General features: G+C 42.1%; 1 protein-coding gene across 3 annotated transcripts; it reads left to right on the forward strand.

Moving 5' to 3' along the window:
• Positions 1 to 285: 285 nt before the first annotated feature.
• MTX3 (metaxin 3) lies at positions 286 to 13,333 on the forward strand. 3 transcript variants are annotated; one of them, XM_005152080.3, is made up of 9 exons: positions 286 to 497; positions 1,022 to 1,091; positions 3,119 to 3,195; positions 4,698 to 4,790; positions 8,053 to 8,235; positions 8,383 to 8,459; positions 9,389 to 9,546; positions 9,907 to 9,995; positions 11,397 to 13,333. In XM_005152080.3, exons 1-9 carry the CDS (start codon positions 417 to 419, stop codon positions 11,505 to 11,507), a joined length of 939 nt encoding a protein of 312 aa, XP_005152137.1. In that variant the 5' UTR covers positions 286 to 416; the 3' UTR covers positions 11,508 to 13,333. The 3 variants fall into 3 exon arrangements, with proteins under 3 accessions (XP_005152137.1, XP_030907509.1, XP_030907508.1); XM_031051649.2 differs by lacking the exon at positions 9,907 to 9,995 and having other exon boundaries at positions 290 to 497; XM_031051648.2 differs by lacking the exon at positions 9,907 to 9,995 and having other exon boundaries at positions 294 to 497; positions 11,371 to 13,333.
• Positions 13,334 to 13,602: the final 269 nt, after the last annotated feature.

The raw sequence follows: 13,602 nt of genomic DNA on the forward strand, positions 1-13,602 counted from the left end.
ATTCTTGGCGACAGATCTTCACATTTCTTCGAAAGCCACAATGTTTGCTCTTCTGGAAAGTCACAGCTTCGTGTGTAGTAAGGGAGCCAGGGAGCTGGGTTCAAGCAATGCGGCAGCACCAGCCCCCGAGTAAAACGACGGCGCCTCAGGGCAGGCGGCGTCTCCTCACTTGAAGCAGCCGACGCCCTTACCCCAGCGGCGCCTCCAAAGGCCTCACCGCCGGGCCTCGGCAGCCGGCGGCAGCGACTGGGAGGGTGCTAACGCAGTGATACGGGAGCGCCCTGCCGCCTCCTGGCCACAGGGCACAGCCCACCCGGAGACTCGTTCTTCCCCGGGGCTCGGCCGGGGACGCTGCGGCGTCGCCATGCGAGGGCAGCAGCGCTGCGCTCGCCGTTCTAGCGTGGACGGCGGACAAGATGGCGGCTCCCATGGAGCTGAGCTGCTGGGGAGGCGGCTGGGGGCTGCCCTCCGTGCACCCGGAGTCTCTAACCGTCATGGTAACGGCTGTCGACAGCCACCCGCCCCGGGAGGGAATGACAGAGGGAGGGAGAGACGGCGGCCCGGGACTCGTCTGCCGCCGGCACGGCTGGCCGCGGCACTCTTCCTCCCGGGAGAGGCGGCGCCGGCGCCGCGGGGCGCGCTCGCCCTCGTCGCCCTAGGCCGAGCCTTGTGCTGGGTGAGGGGCCGCCACTGCTGCCGTGATCGGCCGGGAGTGGGTGGGAGGTGAGGGCGAATGGGCCAGCGGTGCGGCCTTGCTAAGCGGCGCTACAGCGGCGTCCCGGGTTGGTGCTCTTTCCGAGAGCATCGTGCCTTTCGGGGGGCTGCCTGGCCTCGGCCTGCGGGGCCGGCATTGCCTAGAAGTGCCTCAGGGCACTGACGACCGACTAAAACCGAGTACGCCTACTGGTGCGTGACCTTTGAGTCGGTCCTCATTGTCCGCAGCTGTCTAAAATAACTCCTGAAGTGCTGTCTTACACTTTGCTTACACACCGGACTTACTTCCCCTCAATCTTTATTGCAGGCTTATGCCAAATTTTCTGGTGCTCCCCTGACAGTGAATACTATAAATAACTCATGGAGAGCTCGCAAAGGTACCATCCTTGAGTTCTTTATTCTTTAATCATAGCCAGGTCATAAACGTGGGTTCCACTTCTGTGTTCTGCCTGCATTTGCTTTGGTTTTGTGTTCAGGGGTGTAACCTGGCCCAGTGAAAGCTGCCTGCTTTTCCCGCACATCAATAAGTGTCTGCAGGATCAAGTGTGATGGATCTGTGGGAATAAAATAAAGGCAGACAAATAAAGTGCCCCAAAGGACAGTTTATTAAAATGGGAATGGGTGAAGCAGCAGGCAGTCAACAAAGCAGTGGTGCCAAGGACGTACCTGTGCCTGTCAGCAGTCTAAATTGTTGGTATAATGAAAACAAATTCTTAAGCTTTTTCATCCTGTTTATGATGGTAGTAAATAGACTTGTGTATGGAAATAATGTTATATAATTAAAGAATTATACATAATGGGCTGGTACAGCTGAAAGTGGAATGTGAGCCTCAAAGAATATAAACTTACACCAGCTGGGGTGTGTAGTACTGTGCTGAGTTAGAGAGGTTGACTCAGAAAAGGTGACTAACAACCCAGTTGCTGGGAAAGTTGAAGATCAAGTATCAGAGAGGACTTCTTTGTGTCAGATACTTCTACAGATACACTATACTGTGTGTCAGATACACTACACTGTCTTGGTGTATTCCAGAGAGGTAAAATTAGTGCAGGGTTAAAGTACTCTGTCATTTACACTTACTGCATTATCAGTTTAAGCATTACTATGTCCATGCAGAAGTAGTACCTTTAGCTCTTGCTTTTAAGCTTATTGTTTTCTGTTAGCAGAAAATACCAAGAACTAGCTGGGTGTACTTGCCAAAAATTTCATAGGCAAAATACGTAACATCTATTAAGAAAAAGATCCAAATAGTTAAGTGTTGCTGATAATTGTTACTTTAATAGTATTTAGCAGCACAGTCATGGCAGGCTCATTGTGGCAGTTATTTTATGAATTTGCTAGAAGATAGATCTGTTACAGAAATTTTACAGTCTGCAGTCTTTGATCCTGCAATGTGATGAGTAACATCTGACCAGTAGGCTTCTGGCAGAAGGGAAGTAGTTGGTTCATGATTATGCAGTGGTACCATGGGCAGTGGTTCTAGCAAGGCTAGAGTACTGTGTGGAGTTCTGGTGTCCTCAACATAAAAAGGACATGGAACTGTTGGAACAAGTCCAGAGGAGGGCCACGAGGATGATCAGGGGACTGGAGCACCTCCCATATGAAGACAGGCTGAGAAAGTTGGGGCTGTTCAGCCTGGAGAAGAGAAGGCTGCATGGAGACCTCATAGCAGCCTTCCAGTATCTGAAGGGGGCCTACAGGGATGCGGGAAAGGGACTCTTCATCAGGGACTGTAGCGATAGGACAAGAGGTAGTGGGTTTAAACTTAATCAGGGGAAGTTCAGGTTAGATATAAGGAAGAAGCTCTTTACTGTGAGGATGGTGAGGGGCTGGAACGGGCTGCCCAAATAAGTGGTAAATGCTCCATCCCTGGCAGAGTTCAGGGCCAGCTTGGATGGAGTTTTGGGTGACACAGTCTAGTGTGAATTATCCCTGCCCATGGCAGGGGGGTTGGAACTTGATGATCTTAAGGTCCTTTCCAACCCAAACCATTCTATGATTTAGAGGAGAATGTCAAGGAAAAATAGGTGTAGAAGGAAGGAGAAGTCGAGAGGTGAATGAGTTGAGAGAATAGTTGGATTGTGTTAGAATTTTTGTCTTAAAATGAATATCTGAAATCCAGACAAGGAACCTGGTGCTCAAAGTATCGGGAGTTTACCAGAAAACATTGTCTTCAGTCTGTTTTAACATGGGCTCTTTCTTATGCGTTGTTACTAATGAAGGCCATAATACCCTAAATGTATTTGTGACCTTGGCGGAACTCCCCTACTAGTTAAAGCATAGTTTGTGTGTACATGTTAATAAGATCCAAACATGAGGAAAAGCAGATGAAGTGACTTGATTGCTTTCTAATTAAGTTAGAACTAATCCACATAAGTTGTTGACTATATTATTTATGCCTTCTAGGGGATGTGCCAGTCCTCGTATCAGAAGACATTGTCATTTCTCAGCCAGCAAAAATACTAAACTTCTTAAGAAAGCAGGTAGGTCACTTTCAAAAGGTTTGTTGTCTCTACTCATAGTGCCTCTTCCTGTATGAGATGGTACAGGCTTCTGAAAACTTGGAACTCAGTTCAGACCCAGAGCTTTCCTGTTGCTAATACATGCATGAGAATTGCAAAATAGTGGGTAAGAGACAGTTGTTTGAAAGTTTCATGGTTAGTTATGTGAAAGATGCATAAATAGGCATGAGAAAAATATTCATTGAAAAGGACAACAAATTTGCCTTAATTGAACAGTTTCTCACTGAGCACCCTGCTCCTAATTATAACACTTTTACCACCATTATGACTTTGCAGACTTAGGATATCACAGTTTAGGAAGTGTGGTTTTAACTGCTTAAATGGATAATCATCTGTGAGTGCTCTTTTTTTAAGAGGATAATACGGTTTTGGTTCCAATCTACATAGTTTTTCTATAGCCTGTAATGTAAAAACGTTTGCAAGCATTTCTTGATGCACATTATGTTCTCGCATAGTCAACCCCTGCTTGCCTTTTGCAGATTTCTTCATGTTTTATTCACAAAGAATAAAGCTATATGATTTCTTCTTTGACAAAGTATAAAGATGTCTAGTAAAGCATTGCATCATCCTTTTATTTCTGAGGTTGTTTTCCAGCTCACTATTTTGCTTTTACATTAGAAACTCAGTTCCTGCCTAGTCAAGGTTTAAATTGAAATTTCAGATCTTTCAGGACAGAAAAGCAGAATCTGAAAACTGCCTATTTGAGGTGGGATTTTAGACAGTTGTTTTAAAATTCAGAAGTTTAATAGTGATTTGAATACCAAGGATTTGTTAATGTTAGGAAAAAAGCCCTGCTTGGCTTAAAATGTATGAATAATATGCTTGCATTTCAGATATCTAAGGGTCAGCACTGACCCTTTGTTTCTAAATTGACTAAGTTCATCTCCCCCTTAAAAACCTTATCAACTCTTCAGATAATACTTTAAGAGGATCCAGTGCCAGAATTAAAAGCTCAGTCAGCTGTAACTGCATTAATTTAATGGTGCATTTGGTCCCTTATATTGTTAGCATCCAATTTCTCAACTTTTAGAATGGTAGTCAAAAGCAAAAGATGAGAATATGTGCCTTTTTTATGCTTGCACCAGCTTAAGTGCCAGATTCCTCTTCAAAAATAAAGGTGAGGTCTTTCCAGAGGTTTGTTACATCCCTAAGTACTGAAAAACTGCTGCTGTATTACTGGACAGTTGCTTGGAAAGCAGTACGAAGGAGACACAAGAGATACTGTGGGAATAGGAGGGCCCAAAAATGAGGATGCAGAAAAGGGTGATGCAAGGAGGGTTGCCATAGCTGGCTTGAAGAAGAAAGGAAATTCTAGTGAGTGCATGATTTCTGTCCTGAAAAATGTTTTATTTGCTGACTTGGTAGTGTTAAGTTTGTAACAACTTCAGGTTGCACTAATCATCTTTTTGGAGAGTTCCCAGTAACACTATTTGTAGTATGTATTTTTTTTTCTTAATTTGTAGAAATACAATGCTGATTATGAGTTGTCTGCAAAACAAGGGGCTGATACATTGGCATATATTGCACTACTTGAAGAGAAGCTGCTTCCTTCTCTGGTAAGTATTGACAAATACTTTAATGGTCAGAATTTTTGGAAGTGAATGGTACAAGAAGTGCCCAGTGTGAGAGACATTAAAGTCTTTCAGCCATAGTCCTGGCTAGAATTAGTGCAATTTTGGAAATACTGCCTAGCAACTTTTATAAAGGAAAGAAGAGTGTATTTCATGGAATCATAGAATTGCTTGGATTGGAAAGGACCTTAAAGATCATCTTTAAGGTCCCTGCCGTAGGCAGGGACTCCTTGCAGTAGACTGGGTTGCTCAAGACTCTGTCCAACACTGCTCCTCAGGCAGCCTGTTCCAATGCCTCGCTACCCTCTTTTGTGGTTTAAGCCCAACCAGTAACCTGGAACCACGCAGCCACTTGCTCAGTCCCCGCATTATTCCTTTCTCCCTGCTCCTGGAGGGATAGGGAGAAGAATTGGAAGAATGTAACTCCCACAGGTTAAGATAAGAACAGTCCAGTAACTAAGGTATAAAACAAAACTACTGCTGCTACCACCAGTAATGACAATGATAAGGGAAATAACAAGGGGAGAAAATATAAAACTAAAAGCAGAAAAGGAAAAGTCCCACACAACATCCTTGTCTCTAAGTTGGGGAGACATCAATTTGATAGATGAACCACTCTGTGGATAAAGAACCGGCTGGATGCCCGTATAGAGAGTTGTGGTCAATGGCTCGATGTCCAGCTGGAGAGCGGTAACGAGTGGTGTCCCCCAGGGATTGGTGTTGGGACCAGTCTTGTTCAACGTATTTGTCAGCGACATGGACAGTGAGATTAAGTGTGCCCTGGGCAAGTTTACTGATGATGCCAAGCTGTGTGGTTCAGTTGGTAGCTGGAGGGAAGGAATGCCATCCAGAGGGACCTTGACATGCTTGTGAGGTGGGCTGATGCCAACCTCATGAAGTTAAACCATGCCAAGTGTAAGGTCCTACACCTGGGTCGGAGCAATCCCAGGCACAGCTACAGGTTGGACAGAGAAGAGATTCAGAGCAGCCCTGCAGAGAAGGACTTGGGGGTGTTGGTCGAGGATAAACTTAACATGAACTGGCTGCAGTGTATGCTTGCAGCCCAGAAAGCCACCTGTATCCTGGGCTGCATCAAAAGGAGCGTGACCAGCAGATTGAAGGAGGTGATCCTGCCCCTCTACTCTGCTCTCAAGAGAGCCCACTTGGAGATTTTGTGTACAGTTCTGGTGTCCTTAACATAAAAAGGACATGGAACTGTTGGAACAAGTCCAGAGGAGGGCCACGAGGATGATCACCTCTCGTATGAAGACAGGCTGAGAAAGGGGGGGCTGCTTAGCCTGGAGAAGAGAAAGCTGCATGGAGACCTCATAGCAGCCTTCCAGTATCTGAAGGGGCCTATAGGGATGCTGGGGATGGACTCTTCATCAGGGACTGTAGTGATAGCACAAGGGGTAACGGGTTAAAACTTAATCAGGGGAAGTTTAGATTGGATCTAGGAGGAAGTTCTTTACTGTAAGGGTGTTGAGGCACTGGAATGTGTTGCCCAGGGAGGTTGTGAATGCTCCATCCCTGGTGGTGTTCAAGGCCAGGTTGGACAGAGCCTTGGGTGTCACGGTTTAGTGTGAGGTGTCCCTGCGCATGGCAGGGGGATTGGAACTTGATGATCTTAAGGTCCTTTCCAACCCCAACTGTTTTATGATTCTATGACCTAAGAAAATAATAAACACAAGTGATGCACGATGCAGTTGCTCACCACTTGCCAACTGATACCCAGCCTGACCTGAGCAGTGATCTGAGCCTTCCAGGTAATTTCCCCAGTTTATATACTGGGCATGACGTGCTGTGTTACGGAATACTACGAACTACTTTGGCTAGTTTGGGTCAGGTGTCCTGTCTCTGCTCCCTCCTGGCTTCTTGTGTCCCTCCTCACTGGTAGAACATGAAACCGAAAAGTCCATGATTGGAGAAAGCATTACTTAGCAACAACCAAAACATCGATATTTTACCAGCCTTGTTCTCAGTTGAAGTTGAAGTTGAAAACAGTTGAAAACACAGCACTGCACCAGCTACTGAAAAGGAGAAAAATAAGTTATTTTTCTGTTACTGCCAAATGCAGGACACCCTTGTAGTAAAGAAGTTCTTCCTTATATCTAACCTGAATCTCCCATTTAAGTTTGAATCCATTACCCCTTGCTCTCTCTGCAATCCCTGAAGAAAAGTCCCTCTTTGACATCCTTGTAGGCCCCCTTCAGATACTGGAAGGCTGCTGTGAGGTTTCCACACAGCCTTCTTTTCTCCAGGCTGAACAAGCCCAGCTATCTCAGGCTGTTTGCACAGCAGAGGTGCTCCAGCCATAGAATCATCTTCATGGCCTCCTCTGGACTTGTTCAAGTAGGTTCCTGTCCCTCTTGTACTGGGGCCCCAGAGCTGAATGCAGTACTATTTGTGAGGTATGAAGTAATAATAATGAATGTATGAAACACATTTTAAAAGGCATCTATGATTTGTTTTTATTTTATATGCTTTTTAGGAAACAGTATCCTGAAAGCAACTTATTGTTGCTGTTTCTTTTTCACTTGAGTGTTCTGAAAAAGGTGTGTTATGTCTGATGTGGGGTGCACAACTGTTTAAACCTTTTGAACTGTTCAGGTAGAACTTTTGAGAAATCAAAATAATTTCATTTTTAATTTCTAAATAACACATGGCTGCATGCCCTCACCAATTTAGTGTAAGTATATTACAGCTATAAAAACCCTCAGACATCAGATCTCTTGAATGACTTTGGCTTCAGTTGGACAGGAAAAAAATATTCTGACCAGGTGATACCATAGGCTAGCTTCGTCAGCAGACCTGCAAGGTTACAAGCCACCATTTATAATACTTTAAGATCTGTATAAAATTAAAAAGAATATTATAGAAACTTCAACCTGATACTGTATGCCTACAACATTTTTTTGTAATATATTTTCTGTGTGTAGTGTGTGTGTGCATGTGGGTGTGGATATGTGCATATACATAAACATGAGTGTGTATGTAATTTTATGCATGTGTGTATAGGTCTGTAATATCTTTATTGTTTTTCTTTAGGTGGAAGGTAGCTGTTGTCTTACTTATATACTCCTGCACTTAAAGGATTAGTATAGTCCTTTATGGAGCCTGATTGCTTTACATTACAGTGCTACTGGTGCTACTACTTCTGTGACAAAGGCCTTGCATATCAAACTTTGGAGAAGTATCTACTCTCCTTACTCAAATTCCAGTCACATTTTTCCTTGTGTTGATACAGCTGCACACTTTCTGGGTTGATGCTGAAAATTACTGCAGTGTGACAAAACCATGGTTTGCCTCAAGGATTACCTTCCCACTGAGTTTGTATCTGCCTGGAAAGATGTCCAGGGAAGCACTGAACAGGATTTTGCTGACCAGGGGAGGGCCTCCACTCTACACCCTCACTGAAGTGGAATCACAAGTATGTGTTGTGTAATAAAGAATTTGTAAGCTGATGCTGTCAAAGACAAGAACTGAAACAGTCTAGCACACTGTCAAATGATGAATGATGCTATGCATAGTAGCCTTGCTAAACCTAGGGCTCTTAGACAGTTTTGTGTCTTATCAGATATACAGGGATGCCAAGGAGTGCCTAAATCTCCTGTCGAAGAGATTGGGAACATCTCAGTTTTTCTTTGGAGATACGTGAGTGTGGTTTTTTTTGTTTTGTTTTGTTGTTTGTATTTTGATTTTGAAGGTTTTGTTTCTTTTTAATGACTAATAAGACAGGTACCACATGACTGTGTGAACACAGATTTCTTTTTTTGGTTTGGTTTGGTTCTTTTTCTGTCAGACCATAAAAAGTGCTTCACAGTAGTTTCACATCTCACACTCTGCTTTACAGATAAATCTGAATAAATAAACAGGTCACTAAGAAGACATTTGGAGTAAGGCAATGTGGTGTCTCCCTTATCCTGAATTTTCCCAGAGAGGCAGAATACAGCTGCTAAGAAACTGTGGGGTGCTTGATGAGTTCACGTTGCACTAACGAGTGATTTTCTAGCCTACGAATGTTGCCTCCTGTGCCTGTATGTAGAAAAACTGCTTTAAGCTTGGGGTGTTACCAGCACCTTCATGGGTGGAGGGTGTATGTCTGGGAGCACTCCTCTTCCTGTGGTACGTGCACAGAGCAGAAAACATATATTGCCAGTGGCATAGTGCCAACAGTTCCTAAAAAGGATGATCTGTTCCTTTAGCCAGTGAAGTTGGACCACTTTGTGGGAGAGGATCCTGGTCTCCTGGCATACAGTTTGGCTTTTATACTGCAGAAATACGGTTTAGAGCAGTTTATCAGCATGACAGCATGACTGGATTTTAGTGCTGAAGTTACTGTTTCAGCTTGCCAGTATGTCTCTAGTTCAGAGGTGCTGAAATCAATAGATCATATGTACATTTACGAGATTAGTTTGAAATCAAAGCACTTAACAGATTTATGTGAAAAGATGGAATGCTGGAAAAGCTGGCTCCGTTCTGTCCTAAGTTGTGTTTGACATATGCAAGAAGTGGTTGTGTTGTAGCAGTCTTAATGTCTTACCTCAATCACTTTTTTTGTTTTGTTTTGTCACTCTTTTCAGGCCTACCACCTTGGATGCCTTTGTGTTTGGTTTCCTTGCACCAATTTATAAAGTGTGCTTCCCCAGAGTACATCTACAAGAGCATTTGAAACAGCTTCCCAATCTGTGTCGATTCTGTGATGATATTTTAACTTGCTACTTCAGGTTAACTGCCTCAGGTAAGCTTTGTTTATTTTCCCCTTTTTGTCATCTATAGTCTTGTTTGGATTAGGATTTCAGTATTCTATCTGTGAACTGAGGCAGAATTATATTTTATGTAGTTTATGCTAGAGCTTCTGTGGGGAAATGAGGTAGCGAGGCTTCTAAAGTTGTGTTCTGCAAGCATTGCCGAAAATGCACATGTATGCTATAGCTTATGCTTAATACTCCTGGTTTTCTCACATGGAATGGCTTTTACACTTCAATTCTTGTTGGCATAAAAATACTGTATTAACTTCTCCAATGTGGGTTCATTTTTAAGGATTTAAAGCTTTTCTAAATACCTTTTCACTCTTCATCTTTCTGCCTTCACTCTCCAGGCCATTCTCCGGCTGGACAGGATACAGCAGATGCTAATCTGCAGAAACTCACACAGCTTGTAAATAAGGAATCCAACTTGATTGAAAAGGTTACGTTTGCTTCAATCTCTAATATTCCTGCTTCATTGTGGTTACTTGTTCACAGATACTTTTGCATGGCAAATGCAGCTGTGTGGTGGACATTTTATTTTAACTGCCTCTTTTCTAAGTGAGTTACTTTATGTAGAGAGGCAGGGAGAATTATGTCATTTGAAAATAATAATGAAGCCTTGTACTTCAAAAGTATTTTCATTACAATCAAAAGCATTATCTTGCAAGTGCACATACGAACTAAAGAAGATGTCTTTCTGCAAGTACATTCCAGGAAAGAAATCAAATGTATTGATCAAGACCCAGAAATGGTCCTTGAAGTTAAGACCAATTGCCAGCTCTCCTTGCTCCCAGCTGAACGCTGTAGTCACTAACATACAGTCACTCTTCCTTCTGTTTGTTCTACATCCAGCTTTTATTTCTTTGTATTCTTTGTCTCTAAGGCTGTGTCACTCAGCACCTATCAAAAGCTATACAACTCATGTGAAAAAGACTTGTGAAGAATTAGTGTTGTGATGCAGACAGAACACTTTAACTAGGAGGATAGGAGGCATTTCTTCCTGGAAAAGACCAGAGTAGGAAATAGATCATGAACTATGAACAGCTTCTGTAGCTTTAGATATGGATTGTATCTCCTCTTTGAGGTATTGAAGTGTCTGTGGAAGTTTTAAAGACTCCTGTCTTGAAGTGGGATGGACTAGACAATCTCTGGAGATCTACCCTGTGTTGTCTTCTGCAGTTCACTTTATTCTGTAATAACTAGACTCTCTTTGATACCACATTACGCACAGGGCATTAGATTGATTTCCTATGAAAATGTAGAATCTTTATATTTCAGAGATTAATTTTAACATGTCTTTGAAAAGTTCCTGTCACAAGTACTTTATTAAATACTTTTTGAAATCAGTAACTGATCTAAATTCACCCAGCACCTACAGAACATTTCTAATTTGAAAAAGGTTTGTTCTTGCAAGGTGCTGAACATGCAAAATCATCCATTGATATTACCAGTTTGACTTTTGATAAGCTTTTTTTTCAGCTTTTTTTTTTTTCCAAATGCTGCTGGATTTGGCTATTGTACAAAGTGGAAACATTGGTCTCTTAGAAGAAGGTAGCAGTGTTGCTTTCTTCAGTAATGCTGACAGAATTATTTGAGCAGAAGCAACCTATTTGCCCTTTGGGGTTGATGCACCATATGCTAATGGAATGAACAGTTGCTTTAACACAAGCATATCTTTGGGAGTGGAAAGGAACCAAGGCATCAGTTTTAGCTGGGCCTGGAATAACAGGGAAAAAAAATACCCCAAACCAGCATTAATGATGGCAGCACTGACAAACAGACAATTGTGTAATCTGTATTCTACTGTTTGCCAGATCCGGCTCTCATTATTTCCCTGCAGATGGACGACAACCTTCGTAAGAGTCCCCAGCATCCCACTCGAAAGCTAAAGACGCTCAAGCTTGCTGCAGGTGGAGAAGAGGGCAGTCCATTGAATCGTTTGTCACCTTGACAACTTTTGTTGCTCATACACCTGCATTTGCCTTCAACTCAGAATTCTGAGCGCCACAGTATATTTTTTCACGTGAATATTGTTTCATAAGGGAAGAGTCTGCTTATGGGTACAGCTAGGAAGAAATAGAGCTTTACAATCTCCTATCTACCTGCTCTTTTAAGAAATTGCATAGTTCAGGCTGACCACACACTAAGCTGAGGCTAAAGTAAACAAGAAGCTTATTCTTGCAGATGTTAAAGTGGTTTTGTACAGCATATTTTTGCCTTTAGCCTAGTAGAAATGTTGACCAAAAGTTTAAATACCACTTACAGAATGTTCACCATAATTTTATTTTGTGGCTTTTGATTTTACTGTAATCATGTTACTATATGTGAGTGGGTATAGTCTTGTATCTGTCTGAAAATTGCAAAGTCAAGTTTCAAAATCATTGAAAAGACTGGAAGGGACAAAAAAAAGTTGCTCTTTGTGGCAGCCAAGAAATGAAAAGTGATGGGTGGAAGTTAAATATTTTTATTGTACATTCATGAACACTTCTGTGTTTTAAGGTGTTTTGTATTTTTGAAAACATTATCATGTTGTACTTTGAGGGGGATTGTTGGAAATAGTGTGCAATGTGGGAGTGCAGTGATGTACACTATTAATATTTCACAGGTACCTGGTATTAGTCCTGAGTGAAGCAGGCTTAACCTGTGCACAGGGGAATGCCACATGCTGCAGAACTGTTACAGGAGAATCGGAGAGCACCAGTAGTGAGCTGGAGAGATTTGACTGAGTCCTATTAGGATGAGAGACTTGACTAGCAACTACACTGTGGTTCTCGATTGAAAGGGACTGATTAGGGCGTTATGAGAAAGTTGAGATAGGCTTTTAAGTTTGTCACAAATGCCTCATGTTAGTTTTGTCTTAATTTTTTATAAGCACTACAGTTCATTCAAAAACTAAGAAAAAAAAATCCAAATTTTTGTTGTTTGACAGTCTAGTTCAGAGTTCTTTTATCTCTGCAAACTTTAATACATTGCCATGCATATATCTTCTCTTCTAATTAAGAGACTTATGTCTCATTACATATTCTCTTAGCAGCAGCCTTGCCAGTTCTAGAGACCCAAGCAATTCCTTTACAAGGGAAATGCTGTCATTCTCTACTGGCAACGTGCTGGCAGATGCTTCATGAGTGGGTGAAGTATCAGCCAGATAAGAATTAATCAAGGAGATCAGCCAAGATGGCAGTTCTGGGGATACAGCATTCCCATATCTGTATGTATGGGATGACTGGTTTTGTTTTTTTTTTCCTTTTTTCAGGTCAAATCGAAATAGTCTCTAAGCTTCCCTTCAGCTAGCAGTCATGTTTGAGATATATAGATAAATTATTTCCTATTTATAAAAACAAGACTGTAGATCGTGTACATACTGTACTTTCAGACTTGTTATGTAAGGAATGTAAGATCTTTAACATTTCTTAATTATAATTGAAATGTTTGGTTTCTAAAGAGCACTTTAAAATAATGTTTCAGCTCCATGCTCTTACTAGAATATTTATTTCAGTGATTTGAAATTAATCTAGCTCATACTCATGACAGTTGAATAAACTGACAGTCCACTTCATCTAAAAGTAAGTCAGACTTTTAGAATTTTTACTGCCTGTATCTTGACGAGATTTAAATGAGATCAAGGCACATGGCTTTTAAAAATCTCTTAATTTCTAAACATGGCTATGGAGAACATGCCTTAGTTTGTTGCTTTCGTGAAGATGTATACTCAGTCTCTAAAATCTCTTTGTAAAATGGTCATTGTTCCAGAATTAAAATTTTTGATTTTTTTGTGGAGTTCTGGTAGTGTTTTCTTTTTATGGAAATAGTGTCAGGTTTTTTGAACACTTCCTTTTCTCCTTATGAAAAGGTTTATTACATTTTAATCACAGCTTTTCAGGAGAAATATTTTCTTTCAACAGCTGCTTGCGGGGGAGGAGGCTGTGGGGAAGCACAGGTTTTGTGATCTTTCTGTTGTCTTGTTGCTACCTGGACAGCTGGTGGGCATTCTCTTCCCTGCACTGCTCCTGGAAGGTGATGATGGCAGGGAAGAGGTTATTACCTCT

Source organism: Melopsittacus undulatus, chromosome Z, assembly GCF_012275295.1.
Source record: "Melopsittacus undulatus isolate bMelUnd1 chromosome Z, bMelUnd1.mat.Z, whole genome shotgun sequence".
NCBI classification, from domain to species: Eukaryota; Metazoa; Chordata; class Aves; order Psittaciformes; family Psittaculidae; genus Melopsittacus; species Melopsittacus undulatus.